This window comes from Triticum dicoccoides, chromosome 3A (genome assembly GCF_002162155.2).
Source record: "Triticum dicoccoides isolate Atlit2015 ecotype Zavitan chromosome 3A, WEW_v2.0, whole genome shotgun sequence".
In the NCBI taxonomy this organism is placed as follows: Eukaryota; Viridiplantae; Streptophyta; class Magnoliopsida; order Poales; family Poaceae; genus Triticum; species Triticum dicoccoides.
Genome location: NC_041384.1, coordinates 661,809,761 through 661,836,380, shown reverse-complemented (window position 1 = coordinate 661,836,380; position 26,620 = coordinate 661,809,761). Strand labels below are relative to the sequence as shown.

The window sequence follows — 26,620 nt, the reverse complement described above, 5'->3', positions numbered from 1 at the left end:
GCCATCTCCCCTTGCTGCCATGTCGGCCCTCGGGACCTCCTCTTCCTCCGGCGCCCCCTAGCAACCTGTTTGACTCTTCCTACGGCTCCGAACCCGATGATCCCCAAGCTGCTGACATCCGCAACATCCACCTCTCCGATCACGTCCCCATCATCCTCTCCCACACCTCCGCAAACTACTATGCCTGGAAAACCTACTTCAATCTCCTCTTCCGTGAGTATAACCTTCGTGATCATGTGGACGGTCTCGCCAACTTCTTCGCCGGCAACAACGACGCCAACTGGCTCGCCATCGACGCCACCCTCATCCGGTGGTTCTTCCTCACCGTCTCTCCGGACATCTTCCACACCGTCGTTCGCGATGGGGACGATGCCTACATGGTGTGGACCAAGATCAATGGCCTCTTCACCGACAACAAGCTTCAACGGATTGTTTTCTTGCAGCAGGAATTTTTTGGGTGTCATCAAAATGACTCCACCATCGACGCCTACTGTCTCCCGCTCAAGACCCTCTCCGACGAGCTCAACGACATCGGGTTCAAGGTGGGCGACGAGCTTCTCCTCTCGACGCTCACCCCCGGCCTCAACGAGGACTTCGGCAACGCCGCCTCCAACCTCACCCTCATGGCCAACCCTACTTACGAGCGGGCGGTGGCCTATCTTCGTCTTGAGGAGCGGCGGATGAAGCACCTCCGCACCCGTGCCGTCCACACCGCTCTCATTGCCGGCCTCTCCCACGACGCCTCTACACCACCCTCGGTGCCTCGCCCTCCGGCTGTCCCGCAGCCCACGCCGATGCCTCAGCCGCTCCAACCACCGTGCAACGGTGGGAACGGCGGCAACCGTCGCCGTGGTCGTGGTGGTCAACGCCAAGGAGGAGGGAAAGGTGGCGGCGGCGGTCCACCTCCCCAGCAGCATCCCCCGCCACCCTAGGCTGGCGGCTACAATCCCTGGATAGGGGTCGTGCACGCATACAGCATGCCGGTGCCACGGCCCCCCTCCCCGGGCATCCTAGGCCCCCGCCTGAGCACGCACCAGTCGCTCCTGGCCGCGCCTCTCGGCGCCTACGACGGAGCTCCCGCCCCTCCTGTCGCGCCCTCCTACGGTGCGTACGGCGCCCCCTACTACGGCCCAACACTCCTAGCAGCGCTGCAGTAGCCGCCACCCTACTCTGGTGGTGGTGGTGATTGGATTATGGACTCCGGTGCCACCGCTCATATGTCCGCTCATCCGGGTAACCTCTCCTCCGTCCATCCCACTTCCACTCCCTCCCGCATCATCATCGGCAACGGTGTTGGTCTTCCCATCTCTCATGTCGGTTCTGCACCCTTTCCCTCTAACTCTAGACCTCTCTCTCTTAATAATGTCATTGTTTCTCCTCATCTCATTCAGAACTTAGTTTTCGTTCGTAATCTTTCTCGTGATAATTCTGTAACTATGGAATTTGACGAAGTTGGCTTTTCTGTTAAGGACGCTCGCACCAGGATGATTCTTCACCGCTGTGACAGTCCCGACGACCTCTACTCAATTCAGTCGCCGTCATCTCCGAGTGGTCCTCGAGCTCTTTCCGCCGGCGTCGATCTTTGGCATGCTCGTCTCGAGCATCCTAGCACTTCCTCACTTCATCAAATAATGAGAAGATTTTCTTTTTCATGTAATAAAACGGCCGCTCACTCCTGTGAAGCCTGCCGGTTAGGCAAACATGTTCGCCTTCCTTTTAGTTCCTCTTCCACAGTTGCTTCCTTTCTGTTTGAGTTAATTCACATCGATGTATGGACATCTCCAGTACCCAGTAATTCTGGCTATCTTTACTATCTTGTTATACTGGATGGTTACTCTCACTTTGTGTGGACATTTCCTCTTCGTAGGAAATCCGATGTTGCCGCCACCCTCATTGCATTTTATGCTTATGTCTCCACACAGTTCGGGCGACCCATACTCGCACTTCAGACCGACACTCCAACGTATCTATAATTTTTGATTGCTCCATGCTATATTATCTACTGTTTTGGACTATATTGGGCTTTATTTTCCACTTTTATATTATTTTTGGGACTAACCTATTAACCGGAGGCCCAGCCCAGAATTGTTGTTTTTTGCCTATTTCAGTGTTTCGAAGAAACGGAATATCAAACGGAGTCCAAACGGAATGAAACCTTAGGAAACGTGATTTTCTCACCGAACGTGATGCAGGAGACTTGGACCCTACGCCAAGGCATCAGAGAGGCGGTCACGAGGGTGGGGGCACCCCCCTAGGGCGCGCCCCCTGCCTCGTGGGCCTCTCGGTGCTCCACCGGCGTACTCCTTCCTCCTATATATACATACGTACCCCCAAACAAACAGAGAAGTAGCCAAAAACCTAATTCCACCGCCACAACTTTCTGTATCCACGAGATCCCATCTTGGGGCCTGTTCCGGAGCTCCGCCGGAGAGGGCCGTCATCACGGAGGGCTTCTACATCATCATAGCCCCTCCGATGAAGTGTGAGTAGTTTACCTCAGACCTTCGAGTCCATAGTTAATAGCTAGATGGCTTCTTCTATCTCTTTGAATCTCAATACAAACTTCTCCCCCTCTCTTGTGGAGATCTATTCGATGTAATCTTCTTTTTGCGGTGTGTTTGTTGAGACCGATGAATTGTGGGTTTATGATCAAGTCTATCTATGAATAATATTTGAATCTTCTCTGAATTCTATTATGTATGATTGATTATCTTTGCAAGTCTCTTCAAATTATCCGTTTGGTTTGGCCAACTAGATTGGTAGTTCTTGCCATGGGAGAAGTGCTTAGCTTTGGGTTCGATCTTGCGGTGTCCTTACCCAGTGACAGAAGGGGCAGCAAGGCACGTATTGTATCGTTGCCATCGAGGATAACAAGATGGGGTTTATTTCATATTGCATGAATTTATCTCTCTACATCATGTCATCTTGCTTAAGGCGTTACTCTGTTTTTAACTTAATACTTTAGATGCATGCTGAATAGCGGTCGATGAGTGGAGTAATAGTAGTAGATGCAGAATCGTTTCGATCTACTTGTCACGGACGTGATGCCTATATACATGATCATGCCTAGATATTCTCATAACTATGCTCAATTCTGTCAATTGCTCAACAGTAATTTGTTCACCCACCGTAGAATACGTATGCTCTTGAGAGAAGCCACTAGTGAAACCTATGGCCCCCAGGTCTATTCTCATCATATCAATCTCCATCACTTTAATCTTGCTTTGCTTTTTTACTTTGCCTTTACTTTTTACTTTGCATCTTTATACCAAAAATACCAAAAATATTATATCTATCAGATCTCACTCTCGTAAGTGACCGTGAAGGGATTGACAACCCCTAATCGTGTTGGTTGCGAGTAGCTATCGCTTTGTGCAGGTACGAGGGACTTGAGCGTGGCCTCCTACTAGATTGATACCTTGGTTCTCAAAAACTGAGGGAAATACTTACGCTACTTTGCTGCATCATCTCTTCCTCTTCGGGGAAAACCAACACAAGCTCAAGAGGTAGCACCTCACCATTCGCCATCTTCTTTCCTCCCACGGCACCGTGTTTCGTCTCATGTGTCCATACACCTCCCAGCAGAATGGCCGTGCCGAGCGCATCCTTCGCACCCTCAATGAGTATGTGCGTACCCTCCTTTTCCATGCCTACATGCCCTCTCGGTTTGGCCAGACGCCCTCGCCACCGCCACCCTACTTCTTAACCTCCGACCATGTCGTCCGCGCTGGAACTATGCGCCTCACCATCTCTTATATGGCAGTCCTCCCTCCTAAGATGGTCTCCGTATTTTCGGTTGCCGTTGTTACCCCAACACCACCGCCACCACATCTCATAAACTCGCTCCTTGTTCCGTTCCATGTGTCTTCCTTGGTTACCCGACCAACACTAAGGGTTATCGCTGCTATGACCCCGTGTCTCACCGTGTCATCACCTCTCGGCACATGTACTTTGATGAGCTTGTGTTTCCCTTTGCACAGGAACAGGTGGCGCCGTCTTCCCCTCCTACGGCGGGTTCTCCTCCGCACCGCCACCCGCTGCCAGCCTTGGGTGCTCCGGCACCCCCACCCGCGGCGCCCTCCTCCGGATCAGGGACGTCTGCGGCTCCCTCCTTCGGCTCGACGCCCTCGTCGCCTAGAGCCGCGTCGACGTCGTCTCGATCCCTCGCCATGCATGCTAGGCCGCATGTTGGGCCGCATGCTGGGTCAGCCTCTCCTGGCGCTAGCCCGACCCCGCCTCGGTCGCCCGCCCCGACCCTGCCTTGGTCGCCTGTTGGCACGACCGCTGCCCCGACGCCGCCTTGTTCTCCCGACGCCGCGACCTCATCTCCAGCTCGGCCCGCCTCTCCCGTGGACGCTGTGGATGCCACGGCGACTTCTGGCAGTGCACCTGCAGCCTCGCCGCCACCCGCGGCTGCTCCGATGGCCGGGCCAGTCACGCGCTCGCGCACCGGTGTCTTCCACCCGAGCTCACGTTATCCAGCAGATGACTACGTCTGCACCGCCTCGACGTCCGCTCCTTCTCCGCTACCGTCCTCGGTTCGGGCCGCTCTCCGCAATCCTCTCTGGATGGCCGTGATGCAGGAGGAGTTCGATGCTTTGCAGCGGAACCGGACTTGGCAGCTTGTTCCCCGTCCCCGGCACGCCAACGTGATCACTGGGAAGTGGGTCTTGAAACACAAGCTTCATCCCGGCGGCACCCTTGACCGCTATAAGGCGCGTTGGGTCGTTCGTGGTTTCTGGCAACGCGCCGGTGTGGACTTCACCGACACCTTCGCTCTGGTTGTTAAGCCCGGGACGATCCACACTATTTTACAGTTGGCGGTTTCTCGTGCCTGGCCGGTTCATCAGATGGACGTCTCCAATGCTTTCCTCCATGGTCATCTTGAGGAGCAGGTCTTCTGTCAGCAGCCCACGGGGTTTGTTGATCCAGCGTGTCCCGATCATGTGTGCCTGCTCTCATGCTCATTATATGGGCTCAAGGAGGCTCCTCGTGCCTAGTACCAGTGCATCGCAGTGTTTCTTCATCAACTCGGCTTCCGCTCTACATGCTCCAATGCTTCACTGTTTGTTTATCACCAGGGCACCGACACGGCGTATTTGCTTCTCTATGTTGACGACATCATCCTAACAGCATGCACTTCTGAGCTCCTTCGCCGGCTTACTGATCGCCTCCGTGCTGAGTTTGCCATCAAGGACTTGGGTCCGTTGCACTACTTCCTCGGTGTTGAGGTGGTGCGCCGTCCTGATGGTTTCTTCCTTCATCAACGGAAGTACGCTCATGAGCTCCTCGACCGTGCTGGGATGCTTAACTGCAAACCGGCTGCCACTCTTGTTGACTCGAAGGCCAAGCTCTCCGCTACTGATGGTACTCCCGCCTCGGATGCTGCCTTCTACTGGTCCATTGTTGGTGCTCTCCAGTACCTCACTCTGACACGACCGGAGATTCAGAGCGCGGTTCAGCAGGTCTGCCTCCATATGCATGCTCTTCGAGACGTTCACTGGACTGTCATTAAGCGGATTCTCCGCTACATCCGCGGTGCTATGGATCTTGGCCTTACTCTGCACGCCTCCACTGCCACTAATCTGATCGCCTACTCCGACGCCGATTGGGCTGGCTGCCCGGACACCCGTCGCTCTACTTCGGGTTACTGCATCTTCCTTGGACCGTCCCTGGTGTCATGTGTTGGGGAACGTAGTAATTTCAAAAATTTCCTACGCACACGCAAGATCATGGTGATGCATAGCAACGAGAGGGGAGAGTGTGTCCACGTACCCTCATAAACCAAAAGCGGAAGCGTTAGCACAATGCGGTTGATGTAGTCGTACGTCTTCATAATCCGACCGATCCAAGTACCGAACGCACGGCACCTCCGAGTTCAGCACATGCTCAGCTCGATGACGTCCCGCGAACTCCGATCCAGCAGAGCTTCACGAGAGAGTTCCGTCGACACGACGGCGTGATGACGGTGATGATGTTGCTACTGACGCAGGGTTCACCTCAGCACCGCTACAATATGACTGAGGTAGAATATGGTGGAGGGGGGCACCGCACACGGCTGGAATAGATCAACTGATCAACTTGTGTGACTATGGGGTGCCCCCTGACCACGTATATAAAGGAGTGGAGGAGGGGAGGGGCCGGCCCTCTCTATGGCGCACCCTAGGGGAGTCCTACTCCCACCGGGAGTAGGATTCCCCCTTTCCTAGTAGAACTAGGAGCCCTTCCAAGTAGTAGGAGTAGGAGAGAAGGAAAGGGAAAAGAGAAGAGAAGGAGGGAGGGGGCGCAGCCCTTCCCCCTAGTCCAATTCGGACTAGGCCTTGGGGGGCGCGCGACCTGCCTCTCTCTCTTTCCCCTAAAGCCCAATAAGGCCCATACACTCCCGGCGAATTCCCGTAGCTCTCCGGTACTCCGATAAATACCCAAATCACTCGGAACCTTTCTGATGTCCGAATATAGTCGTCCAATATATCGATCTTTACGTCTCGACCATTTCGAGACTCCTCGTCATGTCCCCGCCGAGACTCCGTACTACCTTCGGTACATCAAAACACATAAACTCATAATACCGATCGTCACCGAACGTTAAGCGTGCGGACACTACGGGTTCGAGAACTATGTAGACATGACCGAGACTCATCTCTGGTCAATAACCAATAGCGGAACCTGGATGCTCATATTGGCTCCCACATATTCTACGAAGATCTTTATCGGTCAAACCGCATAACAACATACGTTGTTCCCTTTGTCATCGGTATGTTACTTGCCCGAGATTCGATCGTCGGTATCTCAATACCTAGTTCAATATCGTTACCGGCAAGTCTCTTTACTCGTTTCGTAATACATCATCCCGCAACTAACTCATTAGTTACAATGCTTGCAAGGCTTATAGTGATGTGTATTACCGAGTGGGCCCAGAGATACCTCTCCGACAATCGGAGTGACAAATCCTAATCTCGAAATACGCCAACCCAACAAGTACCTTCGAAGACACCTGTAGAGTACCTTTATAATCACCCAGTTACGTTGTGAAGTTTGGTAGCACACAAAGTGTTCCTCCGATAAACGGGAGTTGCATAATCTCATAGTCATAGGAACATGTATAAGTCATGAAGAAAGCAATAGCAACAAACTAAACGATCAAGTCAATCACATCATTCTCTAATGATGTGATCCCATTAATCAAATGACAACTCATGTCTATGGTTAGGAAACATAACCATCATTGATTCAACGAGTTAGTCAAGTAGAGGCATACTAGTGACACTTTGTTTGTCTATGTATTCACACATGTACTAAGTTTCCGGTTAATACAATTCTAGCATGAATAATAAACATTTATCATGATATAAGGAAATATAAATAACAACTTTATTATTGCCTCTAGGGCATATTTCCTTCAGTCTCCCACTTGCACTAGAGTCAATAATCTAGTTCACATTGTCATGTGATTTAACATCAATAGTTCACATTTTTATGTGATTAGTTCACATCTCCATATGACTAACACCCGAAGGGTTTACTAGAGTCAATAATCTAGTTCACATCGCTATGTGATTAACACCCAAAGAGTGATCATGTTTTGCTTGTGAGAAATTTAGTCAACGGGTCTGCCACATTCAGAGTTGTATGTATTTTGCAAATTTTCTATATCTACAATGCTTTGCATAGTGCTACTCTAGCTAATTGCTCCCACTTTTAATATGTATCTAGATTGAGACTTAGAGTCATCTAGATTGATGTAAAAAGCTTGCATCGACTTAACTCTTTATGACGAACTCTTTTTATCACCTCCATAACCGAGAAATATTTCCTTAGTCCTCTAAGGATAATTTTGACCGCTGTCCAGTGATCTACTCTTAGATCACTATTGTACTCCCTTGCCAGAATCATGCTAAGGTATACAATAGGACTCGCAAACAACATAGCATACTTTATAGAACCTATGACTGAGGCATAGGGAATGACTTTTCATTCTCTTTTTATTTTCTGATGTGGTCGGGTTTGGAGTCTTTACTCAACTTCACACCTTGCAACACAGGAAAGAACTCCTTCTTTGGCTGTTCCATTTTGAACTACTTCAAAATCTTGTCAAGGTATGTACTCATTGGAAAAACTTATCAAGCGTCTTGATCTATCTCTATAGATCTTGATGCTCAATGTGTAAGCAACTTCATTGAGGTCTTTTTTTGAAAAACTCTTTTCAAACACTCCTTTATGCTTTCCAGAAAATTCTACATTATTTCCGATCAACAATATGTCATTCACATATACTTATCAGAAATGTTGTAGTGCTCCCACTCACTTTCTTGTAAATACAGGCTGCACCATAAGTCTGTATAAAACCATATCCTTTGATCAACTTATCAAAGTGTATATTCCAACTCCGAGATGCTTGCACTAGTCCATAGATGGATCGCTGGAGCTTGCTCACTTTGTTAGCACCTTTAGGATAGACAAAACCTTCTGGCTGCATCACATACAACTCTTCTTTTAAGAAATCCATGAAGGAATATAGTTTTGACATCCATTTGCCAGATTTCATAAAATGTGGCAACTACTAACATGATTCAGACCGACTTTTAAGCATCGATACGAGTGAGAAAATCTCATCGTAGTCAACACCTTGAACTTGTCGAAAACATTTTTGCGATAATTCGAGATTTGTAGATAGTAACACTACTATCAGCGTCCGTCTTCCTCTTGAAGATCCATTTATTCTTAATGACTCACCAATCATCGGGCAAGTCAATCAAAGTCCATACTTTGTTCTCATACATGGATCCCATATCAGATTTCATGGTCTCAAACCATTTCGCGGAATCTGGGCTCATCATTGCTTCCTCATAGTTCGTAGGTTCGTCATGGTCAAGTAACATGACATCTAGAACAGGATTACCGTACTACTCTGGTGCGGATCTCACTCTGGTTTACCTACGAGGTTCGGTAGTAACTTGATCTGAAGTTACATGATCATCATCATTAGCTTCCTCACTAATTGGTGTAGGAATCACAGGAACAGATTTCTGTGATGAACTATTTTCCAATAAGGGAGCAGGTACAATTACCTCATCAAGTTCTACTTTCCTCCCACTCACTTCTTTCGAGATAAACTCCTTCTCTAGAAAGGATCCATTCTCAGCAACAAATATCTTGCCTTCAGATCTGTGATAGAAGGTGTACCCAACAGTTACTTTTGGGTATCCTATGAAGACGCACTTCTCCGACTTGGGTTTGAGCTTATCAAGATGAAACTTTTTCATATAAGCATCACAACCCCAAACTTTAAGAAACAACAACTTTGGTTTCTTGCCAAACCACAGTTCATATGGTGTCGTCTCAACGGATTTAGATGGTGCCCTATTTAACGTGAATGCAGTTGTCTCTAATGCATAACCCCAAAACGATAATGGTAAATAGGTAAGAGACATCATAGATTGCACTATATCCAATAAAGTACGGTTATGACGTTCGGACACACCATTATGCTGTGGTGTTCCAGGTGGCATGAGTTTGTGAAACTATTCCACATTGTTTTAATTGAAGGCCAAACTCATAACTCAAATATTCTCCTCCACGGTCAGATCATAGAAACTTTATTTTCTTGTTACGATGATTTTCCACTTCACTCTGAAATTCTTTGAACTTTTCAAATGTTTCAGACTTATGTTTCATTAAGTAGATATACCCATATCTGCTCAAATCATCTGTGAAAGTGAGAAAATAACAATACCCGCCGCGAGCCTCAACACTTATTGGAATGCATACATCGGTATGTTATTTCCAACAAGTCTATTGCTCGCTCCATTGTTCCGAAGAACGGAGTTTTAGTCATCTTGCCCAAGAGGCATGGTTCGCAAACATCAAGTGATTCATAATCAAGTGATTCCAAAAGCCCATCAGCATGGAGTTTCTTCATGCGCTTTACACCAATATGACCTAAACGGCAGTGCCACAAATAAGTTGCACTGTCATTATTAACTTTGCATCTTTTGGCTTCAATATTATGAATATGTGTATCACTACGATCGAGATCCAACAAACCATTTTCATTGGGTGTATGACCAAGAAGGTTTTATTCATGTAAACAGAACAACAATTATTCTCTAACTTAAATGAATAACTGTATTGCAATAAACATGATCAAATCATATTCATGCTCAAAGCAAACACCAATAACACTTATTTAGGTTCAACACTAATTCCGAAAGTATAGGGAATGTGCGATGATGATCATATCAACCTTGGAACTACTTCCAACACACATCGTCACCTCACCCTCAACTAGTCTCTGTTTATTCTGTATCTCCTGTTTCGAGTTACTAATTTTTAGCAACCGAACAAGTATCAAATACCCAGGGGCTACTATAAACACTAGTAAGGTACACATCAATAACATGTATATCAAATATACCCTTGTTCACTTTTGTGATGGCCCGGCTTATTAGGGATGATAGACTACTCATATCAATAAGGAATCCCTTCTTTTCCGGAAGCCCATTCGGACATAACTCCAAAGTTAAGCGTGCTCAGCTTGGAGTAATTTCAGGATGGGTGACCGACCGGGAAGTTGCTCCCGGGTGCGCATGAGTGAGGACAAAGTGCGCAAAAAAGACTAGTATTGATCTGTGGGGCCAGTCTAGAGACGTATGTGCCAAGAGGGAACGTTCTTGTGGCCCGATGAGGACGTTGGTTCCTCTGAGTGAGGGTGTATGTGATGGCCATGCTTATTAGGGATGATAGACTACTCATATCAATAAGGAATTCCTTCTTTTCCGGAAGCCCATTCGGACAGAAAATCCAAAGTTAAGCGTGCTCAGCTTGGAGTAATTTCAGGATGGGTGACCGACCGGGAAGTTGCTCCCGGGTGCGCACGAGTGAGAACAAAGTGCGCAGAAAAGACTAGTATTGATCTGTGGGGCCAGTCTAGATCCCGCCAGGAGTAACGACCACCGGCGGGTGTGTCCGGGGAGTTACAACTTTGCCATCATTCTTATCCACCAAATATTCAGGGCATTTCTGCTTCCAGTGACCATTTCTTTTGCAGTAGAAGCACTCAGTTTCAGGCTTTAGTCTAGCTTTGGGCTTCTTCATGGAAGTGACAACTTGCTTGCCATTCTACATGAAGTTCCCTTTCTTTCCCTTTGCCCTTTTCTTCAAACTAGTGGTCTTATTAATCATCAACACTTGATGCTCTTTCTCCATTTCTACCTTCATCGATTTCATCATCATGAAAAGCTCTGGAATCATTTTCGTCATCCCTTGCATACTTTAGTTCATCATGAAGTTCTACTAACTTGGTGATGGTGACTAGAGAATTATGTCAATCACTATCTTTATCTGGAAGATTAACTCCCACTTGATTCAAGCAATTATAGTACCCAGACAATCTGAGCACCTACTCACTGCTTGAGCTATTCTCCTCCATCTTTTAGCTATAGAACTTGTTGGAGACTTCATATCTCTCAACTCGGATATTTGCTTGAAATATTAACTTCAACTCCTGGAACATCTCATATGGTCTATGACGTTCAAAACGTCTTTGAAGTCCCGATTCTAAGCCGTTAAGCATGGTGCACTAAACTATTAAGTATTCATCCTATTGAGCTAGCCAAACGTTCATAACGTCTACATCTGCTCCTGCAATAGGTATGTCACCTAGCGGTGCTTCAAGGACATAATTCTTCTATGCAGCAATGAGGATAAACCTCAGATCACGGGCCCAGTCCGCATCATTGCTACTATCATCTTTGAACTAAGTTTTCTCTAGGAACATATATAAAACATGGGTAAGCAACAACGCGAGCTATTGATCTACAACATTATTTGCAAAATACTATCAGGACTAAGTTCATGATAAATTAAAGTTCAATTAATCAAATTACTTAAGAACTTCCACTTAGATATACATCCCTCTAATCATCTAAGTGATCACGTGATCCAAATCAACTAAACCATAACCGATCATCACGTGAAATGGAGTAGTTTTCAATGGTGAACATCATTATGTTGATCATATCTACTATATGATTCACGCTCGACCTTTCGGTCCCCAGTGTTCCGAGGCCATATCTGCATATGCTAGGCTCGTCAAGTTTAACCTGAGTATTCTGCGTGTGCAAAATTGGCTTGCTCCCATTGTAGATGAACGTAGAGCTTATCACACCCGATCATCACGTGGTGTCTCGGCACGACGAACTTTGGCAACGGTGTATACTCAGGGAGTACACTTTTATCTTGAAATTTAGTGAGAGATCATCATATAAAGCTACTGCCGAACTAAGCAAAATAAGATGTATAAAAGATAAACATCACATGCAATCAAAAATATGTGACATGATATGGCCATCATCATCTTGTGCCTTTGATCTCTCCAAAGTACTGTCATGATCTCCATTGTTACCGGCATGACACCATGATCTCCATCATCTTAATCTTTTATCAACGTGTCGTCACATGGTTATCTCACCAGCTATTGCTTTTGCAACTATTGCTATCGCATAGTGATAAAGTAAAGCAATTATATGACACTTGCATCTTATGCGATAAAGAAACAACCATAAGGTTTCTGCCAGCTGCCGATAACTTCAACAAAACATGATCGTCTCATACAACAATTTATATCTCATCACGTCTTAACCATATCACATCACAACATGCTCTGCAAAAACAAGTTAGACGTCATCTACTTTGTTGTTGCAAGTTTTACGTGGCTGCTACGGGCTGAGTAAGAACCGTTCTTACCTACGCATCAAAACCACAACGATAGTTCGTCAAGTTAGCGATGTTTTAACCTTCTCAAGGACTGGGCGTAGCCACACTCGGTTCAACTAAAGTTGGAGAAACTGACACCCGCCAGCCACTTGTGTGCAAAGCACGTCGGTAGAAACAGTCTCGCGTAAGCGTACGCGTAATGTCGGTCCGGGCCGCTTCATCCAATAATACCGCCGAACCAAAGTATGACATGCTGGTAAGCAGTATGACTTGTATCGTCCACAGCTCACTTGTGTTCTACTCGTGCATATACAACGCATAAAACCTGGCTCGGATGCCACTGTTGGGGAACGTAGTAATTTCAAAAATTTCCTACACACACGCAAGATCATGGTGATGCATAGCAACGAGAGGGGAGAGTGTGTCCACGTACCCTCGTAGACTGAAAGCGGAAGCGTTAGCACAACGCGGTTGATGTAGTCGTACGTCTTCACGATCCAACCGATCCAAGTACCGAACACACGACACCTTCGAGTTCAGCACACGTCCAGCTCGATGACGTCCCACGAACTTCGATCCAGCAGAGCTTCACGAGAGACTTCCGTCAGCACGACAGCATGATGACGGTGATGATGTTGCTACCGACGCAGGGTTTCGCCTAAGCACCACTATGATATGACCGAGGTGGAATATGATGGAGGGGGCACCGCACATGGCTGGAATAGATCAACTGATCAACTTGTGTGTCTATGGGGTGCCCCTGGCCACGTATATAAATGAGTGGAGGAGGGGAGGGGTCGGCCCTCTCTATGGCGCGCCTTAGGGGAGTCCTACTCCCACCGGGAGTAGGATTCCCCTTTTCCTAGTAGAACTAGGAGCCCTTCCAAGTAGTAGGAGTAGGAGAGAAGGAAAGGGAAAAGAGAAGAGAAGGAAGGAGGGGGCGCAGCCCTTCCCCCTAGTCCAATTCGGACTAGGCCTTGGGGGAGCGCGCGGCTTGCCTCTCTCTCTTTCCCCTAAAGCCCAATAAGGCTCATACACTCCCCCGCGAATTCTCGTAACTCTCCGGTACTCCGATAAATACCCGAATCACTCGGAAACTTTCCGATGTCCGAATATAGTCGTCCAATATATCGATCTTTACGTCTCGACCATTTCGAGACTCCTCGTCATGTCCCCACCGGGACTCCGTACTACCTTCGGTACATCAAAACACATAAACTCATAATACCGATCGTCACCGAACGTTAAGCATGCGGACCCTACGAGTTCGAGAACTATGTAGACATGACCGAGACTCATCTCCGGTCAATAACCAATAGCGGAACCTGGATGCTCATATTGGCTCCCACATATTCTACGAAGATCTTTATCAGTCAAACCGCATAACAACATACGTTGTTCCTATTGTCATCGGTATGTTACTTGCCCGAGATTCGATCGTCGGTATCTCAATACCTAGTTCAATCTCATTACCGGCAAGTCTCTTTACTCGTTCCGTAATACATCATCCCGCAACTAACTCATTAGTTACAATGCTTGCAAGGCTTATAGTGATGTGTATTACCGAGTGGGCCCAGAGATACCTCTCCGACAATCGGAGTGACAAATCCTAATATCGAAATACGCCAACCCAACAAGTACCTTCGAAAACACCTGTAGAGTGCCTTTATAATCACCCAGTTACGTTGTGACGTTTGGTAGCACACAAAGTGTTCCTCCGGTAAACGGGAGTTACATAATCTCATAGTTATAGGAACATGTATAAGTCATGAAGAAAGCAATAGCAACAAACTAAACGATCAAGTGCTAAGCTAACGGAATGTGTCAAGTCAATCACATCATTCTCTAATGATGTGATCCCGTTAATCAAATGACAACTCATGTCTATGGTTAGGAAACATAACCATCATTGATTCAACGAGTTAGTCAAGTAGAGGCATACTAGTGGCACTTTGTTTGTCTATATATTCACACATGTACTAAGTTTCCGGTTAATACAATTCTAGCATGAATAATAAACATTTATCATGATATAAGGAAATATAAATAACAATTTTATTATTGCCTCTAGGGCATATTTCCTTCATCATGGTCGTCCAAGCGGCAGCCCACTGTCTCGCGGTCTAGCGCCGAGGCTGAGTACCGCGCTTTGGCTAATGTTGTTGCTGAGTGCTCCTGGCTTCGTCAGCTTCTTCACAAGCTCTTGTGTCATGTTGATAAGGCGAAAGTCGTCTACTACGACAACGTCTCCGCCGTCTACCTCTCCGCCAACCCGGTTCATCATCGTCGCACCAAGCACATTGAACTTGATATCCATTTTGTTCGGGATCAGGTGGCTCTTGGCCATGTTCATGTTCTACACGTTCCCACCTCCCAACAATATGCCGATATCATGACCAAAGGCTTGCCTACGACGTCCTTCGAGGAGTTCTGGTCCAGTCTCTGTGTCAGCAACGGTGTCGCTTCGACTGCGGGGGGTGTTGAGATATGTATTTAGCACATGTATTCTTGTACTCCAAGTCTCCTCCTTTTGTATAGTTGAGGATATCACTTGCCCTATGTACTATATATACTTGTGCATATGCACCCATCAATACATTGAGAGTTGCATCATATTCCTCTACAAATAGAAATAAGAGACCATCGGTTTGATGGCTGAGGGACCAATAAACGACGCCTCCAAGGAGGAGACAGGCGTCCGCAGACGTCGTCGTCGTCAGCCTGACAAGGTCAACCACGTCATTTGTTGGAGCCACACCAATCAACCTGAGAGAGCATTGCGGCCAACCAACAAACACACCCAATGTATCTTGGCTAAAGAATATCTCCGCCAGTCAACTAGCATGACGTCAAGGGTATATCGAGGTACATTGCCAGCGACATGAAGCCCCTAGAGGAACCTCAATATAGATAACAGTTGAGCACCACCGAAGAAGACGCCGAGGACGGGTGGACGTAGCAAGGGTGAGGATGTCAGATGGACTAGGGAGGAAGGACGACAAGCAACGCCTCCGAGAAGGAGAACGGTGTCCGCAGACGTCGTTGTTGCCAGCAATGACCGAGGCACTACTACAGGAATGCCTAGCAGTGGCGGGTGGGAAAAGGCCAGTGGTGGCAGGCCAGGCTCCCAAGGCCGCCCGCCACCGATCTCTCGCCACTGCTATAACCGCATCAGTGGCGGGCGTCCGCCCGCCACCGGCAATAGCGGTTCTCCCATAGCACCCGCCACTGGAGAGATAGGCTACAATATACCAATTGTTGACATTACGGGTTGACACACATTACTCTAAAAGCCATAGTCATATGATTCTCAATGTAACTGAACCAGACTGAATCATTTTGGAAACAAATGACTAAATAATTAAGTAACACTTCAAATTTGTTCGACTCAAGAAACAAATATCAATGTATCGATCACATCCATATTAACATACTAATTAACTAACACTTCAGCTGTTGATATATTCATGACTTAAACCATATTTCTAAACATGGTCGACGGCAACCATCATCTGAAAGTCGTTGCGGCTGCTCTTCCTTATGGTGCTTATCACAAGGGTGTCTAGCCTTAATTCTCTCTTTCCCGTCAAGAACTCCTGCCAGCCGGACTCATAGAAGGATATGCGTCCGTTCGATTTTGTCTTGTATTGAACGTTGGTGACACGCCCTATTGGTCCATGGCGTACTCCAACGATGCTGGCGGCGGGGATGTCCACTCCGGAAAATATCTTCATAGGTAACTTCTGAACTCCCCATCATTAAGAGCAAATAAAGAGCACACCCTGCCATGTAAAAAGAAACAAAATATTTAAGGAATAACAATGAACAAAATGGCACCAGCTTAAGGAGCTGAATTAAAAGACACGTCAAGCCATAACCTGGTAAAAATAATTGTGGTAACTTGTATGCAAGTGACTGGTAATTTGAACTTATCAGCCAGGATAACTTTCTTAATTGACATTGAATCTTGTTACTAATACCACTGGTACTTAACATTCAGACAACAAGGTAATTCCCACATAATACACATGTTACAGAAAAGCAACAAAAGTGCATGCCAATATAATACCCGTGGAAAGAAGAAGACCATGATAACAATAATGGGCACACAAACAACAAACAGAGAAATGGATATTCATGGACCGACAATAAATGCATTTTTTTAGTCTAAATGCATATTGTCATAGCGAAAAATGTCACAGTAACTAAATACATGTACAAAACAAATCATGAATGTCTCTTTAAATTCAAATGGAGCTTCCATTAAACTTCTAACATTAAACAAGAAAAATTAACAAGCAATAAGCCAATCATAATTGAAAAGAAAAATTTAAAATAAGAGAGGAATTTGATGGTAACCACTAACCAATACAGTGGTAATTTCAAGCAATAAGCCATGGTAAATATCAAGCATTATGTTATATCTGAAGCAAGTGAACTAGCGTGGGATTTCAAGGTAACCACTAACAAAAATACAGTGGTAATGACAAGCAAAGGGACATGGTAAAAAAAATAAAGCATTATGCTAGATCTAGCACACAATTTCATGGTAACCACTAACAAATCCAGTGGTAATTTCAAGCAACAGACCCTGGTAGATAAGCATTATGCACAGATTTTTGTTGCAATAATTAAGTATTAGACTAGAACCTTGCCCAATACCTCATGACACATCTGCAATCAAAACACGTCAAGGAGGGGATTGGGTATAGAGTTCAGTTCCACATACAAAAATTCACCACCCAGTAGGAACTAACTAATCCAGAATCTCAAAACAAACTTCCTCAGATTGTGGAAATCCAAGTGCCAAACGAGAAATCCATGCACTCACACACAACAAAATTCTAAGTACACCGTTGGATTGAACCAAAAAACAAGTCAGGAACCAACAAGCACCCACCCTACCCGACCAAATCGAGCTTAAACCGCGGGGGAAATCAGACCCTATCCACCACCCACCGACGACTAATCTGGATTAAGCTATTGCGGGTTCGCACCATCTACGCCTAAACTACAACACCACCCCAGTGTCAGACAAAAATAGAACGAACCCACAACACATCAAACTCTTTCTGCCCGTCAATCTCAAGCAACCTAACACCCTTGAACAAAATGCTCGCTGCACTTTCCAAAAAAATAGTATGCGCTCTCCAAAAATCCTCTGCGGAACCCCGCGTTTACCCCACGCCGCACACAGCAAGTGGGGTAGGAATCTCACCGGCAGGAATTGGGTCGCCGACTGCCACAGAAGCAACCGCGGCCCCTGCCTCGATTCGCCGTGGAAGAAGCAGAGTTGCCCGCGATTCCGCCTCGATTCACCTAAGGGGGAAGAGATGGGGGAGCCAGAAACGAAGGAGTGGCGGAGTGGGGCGAAGTGGGAGCCATTGCAGAATCAACGCGCGCAGTTGGGGGAGAAGAGGAGAGGGGATCGTGTGCGAGAGGCCGCGACGATTGGAGAAGAAACCGGCACGGGCCCACTTGCCATACACACATTACGTAACCGGCTATGAACGCGCGGGGCCATCGTGGTTTGACTTATCGCACGGGGAACCCTGTGCGTACCATCCAAATTGGACGGGACCCACTTCATTCGGATCTAATAACAAAATCAGAACGTTTGGAAAATACAAATTTCGCTTAAAATTTAAACCATGCATCAATAAAATACGGTAACACACATTCCACATGTATAATGATTGAGCTGTTGGGCCAATCGTATCTGAACACCTATCCCAGGTTCTGAAAATTCAGGCTAGCCCTGAAACGACGAGAAGTCTATGTCATGTCGCCAGCGTCCTCTACCCTCCTTCCGTAAGACAAACCCTGTTCCAAAGCTTCAAGGTTGCAATTTAAGAAGCCATGCACCAACTCTCTGGCCGTTCCTCTTGGAAGCAACATGGAAAACATCCTGGGACCCTTCTGAGCTCGAGCGGATAAATCAACCCCAGGGCTGCATATGCATAATCCATCACTTTAAAGACATGAAGCTAGCTATCTTTGACGCTCATACTTCCAGCAACTTTCCCAGCTTCTTTCCGCTGTGTCTGCGCCTGAACGTTGTACTGCTTTTGCAGCTCCCGGAGCCTCTCAAGGAGTTCTTGGAACGAAGGGCGGCGTTGTGGGTCACTGCTCACAAAAAAGGATAATCATTTCATGGGATCGGGAATAGGTTATTTAGTACTGGCATGAAGTCTGGTATGTACCTGTCCCAACAACTCTGGATCATCGATGCCCACTGAGGATCCACATCCCTTGGAATTTCCAGTCTGTGATCCATGAAACCTACGGCTCCGATGACCTGCAACATAGGGGCCGCAAAGCTTGTATTATTATGTCAAAATAAAACGAAGCTAAAAAGAAACCAAGTTCTCTTAAACTGCAATGATTGTGTGATTTCGCTTCTTGGAAAAGATCCACCATTCACCAGTAAGCTAGCATTTTTCAAGAATTCTTTTTGGCTCTAAGACGCCACAAAAAGGGATCAACAGAAAAATCATCTACGTATCTAGCATGAACCACACTGAAAGGAGACTGGATGAATTATACGAAGCAAAGAAACATTAAAGTTTGTTACTATGACACTGTATCTAAGTAGATTACAGTGTACATTACGGTGTGCAATTTGGTTGCCAACTTGCCACCAAATGTTGATAAAAGAAATCAAATTAACAGCTAACCAATATGCATAGAAAAAATGTACCTGCATTGTATTGTGAGTATCCCAGGGAATCTTCTGAGTAACAAGCTCCCACAGGACTACTCCATAACTGAATACATCAGACCTAAACTTAATAAAAAGGAAGAAATGGTTAATAATCCGTAGATAACAAAAACATAGGTTGTTCAAGAATTTCCAAAGCTGAGCTTACTTTTCATTTGAAGGTTCACTCCGTAGCACCTCTGGAGCCATCCACTGCGGCTGGACGTGGAAACGAAGTTATCAGGTAGTACTAGTTTAAAGTTTATGACAATTTTGTCAGTCTGGAGAATCCATGTCAAAAGTTAAGTTCACTGATACTTACTGTTCCTTTTCCAGTTTTTGTTGTCAGAAATGTTTCGAGTTTCAGACGTGAAATACCAAAGTCTGCAACCTAATAGAAACAAGTGAGATGAGACAACATAAAGTATGCAGACCAAAGTTTCATGCTAACCTTTACAGTCCAATTCTTATCAACCAGCAGGTTTGGCGATTTCAAATCACGGTGCACAACAGTGGGAATGGAATTGTGAAGATAGTTCATGCCCCTTGCCTGCAACAATATTAATTCTTGTTCTAAGAATCCACATGGAAGAATCTGTACTCGACAAAGAAATATCAAGTAACTTCTATCTCAATGGGTTAAGAGGGTTATGGTAACAATATTGCATATCATGATCACATGAATCATGATTGAATTTTGCTGATATAATCTTCAGTTATAATAGTAACATAATGTGTGATATAGCACAAGATACAGTATATTAGATGGCAGGTACATGATATCACCTATTTTCCGTATCATTCTTCCATATACTTAAGCTACAAATATGGCTTAGCCTACATGCAGTTTAACTTCGCTTTTAGGCAATTGCAAAAAATAATTCTGTATCTATTCAAAACATCTCTTGAGATCTTCAAATGAAGAATGTTTATCCAGTTCTTCTGTTACAACATGTTCATTTCTCAAAAAGTTCCATGTAGTATATTTGGCTGGACATTTCCTGATTCCTTAACCAGCTGTTAAAAGAAAATACACTCACAATGTCTATAGCCATGTTAACTCTCCGTCTTGGATCCATCTTGCCAATGTTAGTTCGGAGCAACCGGAACAAACTCCCGCTGCATTATGGGGCTTGGAAGTGTTATACAGAATAAGTAAAACAAAATGAGCTCTTGTGAGATTATAAATTCTACACAGCTACCAAAGAATGCCAAAACTATATTTCCAATAGCAAGAATAGTTCAAAACCTATGGAAAAGAAAAACAACTCCACCTAGAATAAAATCAATGCATGGTATGTCAGAAGTGCTTTTAGTATCAACCGAAAACAACCGGGGGCATTAGCACTCCCAACTTTGTGAACAAGAGGGAAGTATAAAAGACGGGTGGTTGCTTACAGAACCATGCGTGCCAGCCGTTGAGCTACCCATCAGTCCTTAGAAATGTTCTTACTAGTATCTATGAGAAACACGTGTAGGAAGATATACAACATACCGTGGGAGAAATTCAGTAACAATACAAAGTCGTTGCTGCGACAGAACTGCACCCATGAAAAGTATTATATTGGGATGTCGTAGTTTCTTCATCAATGATACCTACACATTTGAAGGATATAAATATAGTCATGGCCACAAAATATGGAAAAGGGATCACAGGATTTAAAATTGTCGATGTAATGCTAATTGACCCACACACAAAATCAACAAAAGTGAAGATTTGTCAACACCATATGTTTTCTTCATATTTATCCACATGGTTATATTAACAAAGGATAGCGAAACTAGTAACAGTAGGTTCTATGAACATCATGGAGTGTCAGAGTTTAGTCGCAATCTTGCATTTAGTTTCTGTAGTGGAGTGTCTGTCTCAATAACACAGTAGATATCATGTAGTTTCATTGCCATTATACCCAAATTCTAGAGCAATTATATGTAGATATAGATGCCCACCTCTTGTCTGAAGGTATTTATCATTTCTTCTGAATATTCCTGCTTGGAGAATACTTTAGCTGCCACGTCCTACAGGAACATGGATAGATACTGAAAATTTATGGTTAAGATGTAAAAATCCATTCATTACCATGCAACAGAAACGATATACCAACTTACCGAGCCATGCCACAGAGCATGATACACTGTTCCGCAACAACCTGTATGCATCGAACGTCAAAATAGCACAAACTAGCCTGTTTGTTACAAGAAAAAGGACAATACCAGATTGCATACAACAGTCTAACAATAGGGATATCATTGTTAATCCTGTGTGATTATCTACATGGACTTTCAGGAGTAAACAAGTACTCCCTCCGTTCCGAATTACTTGTCGCAGGTATGGATGTATGTAGATGTATTTTAGTTCTAGATACATCCATTTTTATGACGAGTAATTTGGAACGGAGGGAGTAAATGCATAACCATATGAACAAAAATGTCATCACTGTTGTGGAGGCGTATCACTTGCAACTTAGGATCTCAGAATAGACATTCATGCCACCAGGGACTAATGTAAAATCATGAAATTAACTGAACTATTATGATTAATGAAGATTAGAAGAAACATAACTGATCTGGATTATGCCAACGATAAGAGGAGAATACACAAGCTTTTATTAAGAAGCATGAAGAGCGAGGAATTTTACTGACAAATAACTGATCTGGACTATGCCTATGAGCTATTAAGATGCATGCATAGTGTGAATTACTGACAAAGAACAAACAGCTCAAGTAGTTCTTACGATTACAAGCTATGCCTATGCCTAGTACTAAATTGTTTGAGGTACTCCCTCCGTTCGGAATTACTTGTCGCAGAAATGGATGTATCTAGATGTATTTTAGTTCTAGATACATCCATATCCAAGACAAGTAATTCCGAACGGAGGGAGTACATGTTAACAAGAGATCTGAGTGCCTACAGATGGAGTAATTGCAAAGGGAAAAGTAACTACCTTGACCTACTTGTTCTCCGATTACTAGGTCTTCCCAGAGAATCTCATAATCTGAGCAGTCTGCTTCATAATCTACTGTCTCAATACTGCTGCTGTTAGTACTCCCAGTGCTGTTCATGCTACTCATGCTGTTTATGTTGAAATCCCACCAGGAACCTGAGACCTCATATTTGCTAGCCAAAGTGTATTCGCTGTTTTGGCAGTCTGGAATTATGAAAGGCTCTAGAACTGCAACTCTCTGATGATTCTGGTCATTCTCTTGCTTATCATGCAACTGTATTGAGTTCATGTTATTCTTTCCGGAACCCCCATCAATTTCATGTCCTTTCCAAGGGCATATGCCCTTCTTCGCCAATAATGCCTCAGCCTTTGCATTAAATATCTTGTGAAACCCTACTTTTCCCTCTCCTGAATCATCACTACTTTTGCACGACTTGTCAACAAAGACACGATGCATTACATCCCCACTAGGGGTGTTTTCTTCACTTATTGCCAACTCGGCTTGGAGATCAAGTGCAGAATACTGGCCCTCACAGTCACTACCATATTGTTTATCGCCATTCTGACATGTCCTTATCCGAGAACGGACTCTACTTGTCACACTGGTAACCTGTGTTGTTATTCCAACACCGAGAAAAGAATACACTAAGAAATCAATGAAGAATAAATACCAGAAAGAGTAAGTTTCCATTGAAATTAAACAGCATTATCATATCTTCTGTTATTCAGCAATGCAACTTACCAAAGTTACTATCTTGGAGGTGGTAGTAGATCGAACAGGTTGCTGTGAGTGAAGAGAACGTTCGTTTAGTGAATCACTTTTAGGCCGGTTGTTAGCATGAAATTGGGACTTTCTGGTACTTGGGTAGGATTTCGCTGAGCCTGAGGGACTAAATATCTCCTCTAATGTCCATACATCAAGCGAGAGACCAATGAGGCCCACCAAGCTACCATCATCATCGTATAAAGGGCTGTTATGGATTAAAATAAGAAACCTCTCACCTGACTTGTTCTTAACAGGAAACTTCCCTCTCCAACACTTCCCCGTAAATATTTTCTGGATGACAATTTGTGCTGCATCATAGTCAGCGGGATGAACGATTAATTCAACGGCATTCCGGCCAATTGCTTCTGATGCAGAATAGCCAAACATATGCTCAGAATACCGGCTCCTAGATTACAGAACAAAAAGGAAGAATTTGGTAAAACATGCATACACAGAAACTAGCAGAGTCAATTGTGAGTAGGAATGCCTACTACATAAGAATTGGATCTATACTAATTACATGCATCAGATATGCTATGTATTTTAATAAAAAAAAGTGAAATGCACTTTGTACTAAGTAAATTGCTAGTTCTGTCACTTTTGCAAAAGTTTTCACTTTGCCCTAGGCGGCTTCGATATATTGCACTTTGCACCAGGAATACTATAGACACGAATACAGAAGTTCTCATTTTGATTGTACTATGCAACGAAATATATCTGTAATTTTTGGTTGAAAAATATCAATATTGGAGACCTTCATGAAATACGAGTATATGCTCCTTTAAAGATGGGTGTGGCTAGATCTCAGTCGACTGAGATTTAACCAAGTCTAAGTCAAGTGATATAACATATAAAAAGAAAGAAAAAATAAAAATATTTTTTGCACGGATCTCCACATAAGATCCCACGAATATAGCATCGACTGATTTAGCAATCCCATTTAAAGATACGTGCACAATTTTTAACCAAAAAATGGTTCTTTTACCAAACTTTATAGGCATATACGTCATTCCATAATACACTTGTATATATTTTCCTTAGATTTTTGGAACTCTTTGTATGCGTGTTTGAAGAGACCTGGTGCGTAGTTATTGTACTCAACCAGCTGGTACAGAGCGGAAACTTCTGCAAAACCGGGTGCAAAATGACACAGTGGCAATCTACTCACAAAATAGCAAGGGCTCAAGATTAAAAAAGAGCGATCATTTTCACTAGATGTTCCTTCTTAAATCTCATATCTCACATTAAACAGCTTGCCAGAAACCAGCATAACTTCGCCAACAATCGTTTAAGGCTTTCCAAATTGGAATCAGATAAAAAAACTATAAGAAATATTATGTACAGAGACTATTAATGGTTGATAAAAACCACCATCAAAACAGATGTTCACGAAATATGCCGCATTGAAAGATTGTTGACCATTTTATTCCAAGTACTGCTAGCCTTTCCTGTTCTGGGAGGGGGAAGCTGGTTTGTTTGGTTTCTGTAGTTTTGTTTGGCTGCGGCTTGTTGCTTTTTTTTTACTTTTTGTATCTTTGTAGTACTGGTGATGGCGGTTTCTTTATTGGAAATCGACGAGGAGGCTCGTTGCTTCAAAAAAAAAAATATTCCAAGTAACTGAGACATTGTAGACCTCTAAGGCAGATACGATGCTTCTACATTTGCTAAAGGAAAATCAGGGGATCAAGTTTGCTTACTAACATGTGTAACATAAAATATTTCTTGAATGATATCATGGTGAAACAGCCAGAGAAAAACATTCTTCTGATACCTCCCTTCAGTGCTTGAACTAACCTAACCAAGTTTATGTATGCACGGTGAGTTGATCACAAGAAGCAACCAAAAAATATCCCATTGGTTTACTTCCAAAGTCACTGTCAGCGCAACAAAACACCGTAGCGTCATCACTTGAACAAGCTAGAGACTGCACTCATGCAAGGGCAGTTCAATACAACCCAAAGGGGGAAAGGGCGTACTAGGTAGCAAAGATTGCATAATCAACTAAGCAAAAGCCCCATGTCTGAACTTCGATCGCCGCGCCATCTAAAAAGACAAAAGGAAATCTATGAATAGCGCTAGTCCAGCATTTCGTCGAGCACCTGGTGAGCAATGAGCACACACAGCCGAAACAAGATAGGCAAGGGGACCTCACCAGTACAGGAACCTCCCGTCGGGGGCAATGACGTGCACGGCCTGCCCCAGCGACTGCAGTATCCAGTTGCAGTGCCTGTCGGGCAACCTGCCGCGGGCGGCGACCTGCCACGACGACGAGAGCCGCGCGCGGCGCCGGGCCGCGGACTGCGCGCCGCGGGGACGGTCCGCCGGCATGAGCCTGCCTACCTCCCGCTTGAGCTCGGCGTGCCCCTCCTCCAGCACCCGTAGCTTCTTCAGCAGCGCGTCCGCCTCCATGGCGGGCGCCGATGCCACTGACGGATGGAACGGCAATGGCCCGCCATTTTACTCCGAGATGTCGGCATGTCGCCGATTAAAAAAGTCGATCGGAAGGGAAGATCTGGCCAAACGGCTTTGCTCATGCCTGACATAATCAGTGGGCAAAGCGCAGCTCTGCTGTACACCTCTCCTCACTGTTCCGCTTTGCTGAGATTCTCCTCTTCCGTTCCAAGTTTTCCTCCCATTCCCGGCCATGCTTTCGCGCGCTTTCTCCTCCTCTCTCTCTCTCTCTCTCTCTCTCTGTACGCGTCCTTCAAATCAGCTAGCTTCCGGCCGGCGCCAGGACTCATCTCTTTTTTAAAACACTAATTAGGATGTAGATGTACGCGCGTACACTCACACCACCACAAATACAACGCTTACGAAAGACCAGGTCAAAGTTGTGAAGCTTGAAGATCAAGGAAGGGATCACATGTGTCTCACTATTACTCCCTCCGTTCCTAAATAGTCGTTCCGTTTCAAATTACTTGTCGCAGGTATAGATGTATCTAGATGTATTTTAGTTTTAGATATATCCATTTCTACGACAAGTAATTTGAAACGGAATGAGTATAAGTCTTTGTAGAGATTTCACTAAATAGACTACATACGGAACAAAATGAATGAATTTACACTTCAAATACATCTATATACATCCGTATGTGATTCATAGTAGAATCTCTACAAAGACTTATATTTAAGAACGGAAGGAGTATAAAAATATCGCCTTCCATTAAAATAATATTCGCATTACTGAGACAACAAAACGTCAAATCCAAGATTTGATCCCGTGGGCTGGGTACCACACCACCATCCTCTGACCATCAAATAACTAATTTTTTTGCTCTCGCCTCAAAAGAGTAAATTGTATAAAACAACCACTTTGAGGGCTATATTTACGAAAAACACTAGGATACAGAATCATTGCAGAAAGCACCACGTCTAGCGTAATTTTTTTGCAAAAATCACTGATCGGCGGATCGGGCTGAGTTAAGTGAGTTTATGACAACTGGGGCCAGTTTTTTGCCTACGTGGTACCCCAAGCCGTCCCGACAGCCGGCAGAC

The 26,620-nt window shown here is 44.8% G+C and overlaps 1 protein-coding gene and 1 long non-coding RNA gene across 4 annotated transcripts in view; both read right to left on the bottom strand.

Moving 5' to 3' along the window:
* LOC119270046 (dual specificity protein kinase splA-like) overlaps positions 1-25,777 on the bottom strand; it is a 46,565-nt gene extending 20,788 nt beyond the window's left edge. The window contains exons 1-13 of one of the 3 annotated variants that reach the window (XM_037552003.1): positions 25,278-25,777; positions 23,102-23,531; positions 22,360-22,969; positions 21,524-21,564; positions 21,365-21,433; positions 20,910-21,010; positions 20,455-20,533; positions 19,866-19,964; positions 19,737-19,805; positions 19,584-19,633; positions 19,415-19,496; positions 18,918-19,012; positions 18,266-18,840 (exon numbers count right to left, since the gene is read on the bottom strand). In XM_037552003.1, the coding sequence (XP_037407900.1) occupies positions 18,702-18,840; positions 18,918-19,012; positions 19,415-19,496; positions 19,584-19,633; positions 19,737-19,805; positions 19,866-19,964; positions 20,455-20,533; positions 20,910-21,010; positions 21,365-21,433; positions 21,524-21,564; positions 22,360-22,969; positions 23,102-23,531; positions 25,278-25,534 (2,121 nt within the window). In that variant the 5' untranslated portion in view covers positions 25,535-25,777 and the 3' untranslated portion in view covers positions 18,266-18,701. Of the gene's footprint in view, positions 1-18,265; positions 18,841-18,917; positions 19,013-19,414; positions 19,502-19,583; positions 19,634-19,736; positions 19,806-19,865; positions 19,965-20,454; positions 20,534-20,909; positions 21,011-21,364; positions 21,434-21,523; positions 21,565-22,359; positions 22,970-23,101; positions 23,532-25,277 lie in introns of those variants that run through there. The other 2 variants (XM_037552004.1, XR_005133895.1) reach the window with 2 other exon arrangements.
* LOC119270047 lies at positions 16,000-18,193 on the bottom strand. Its single transcript, XR_005133896.1, has 2 exons — positions 17,933-18,193; positions 16,000-16,496 (listed from the first exon to the last, which is right to left on the bottom strand). It is a non-coding gene; the product is annotated as an uncharacterized LOC119270047 (long non-coding RNA).
* Positions 25,778-26,620: the final 843 nt, after the last annotated feature.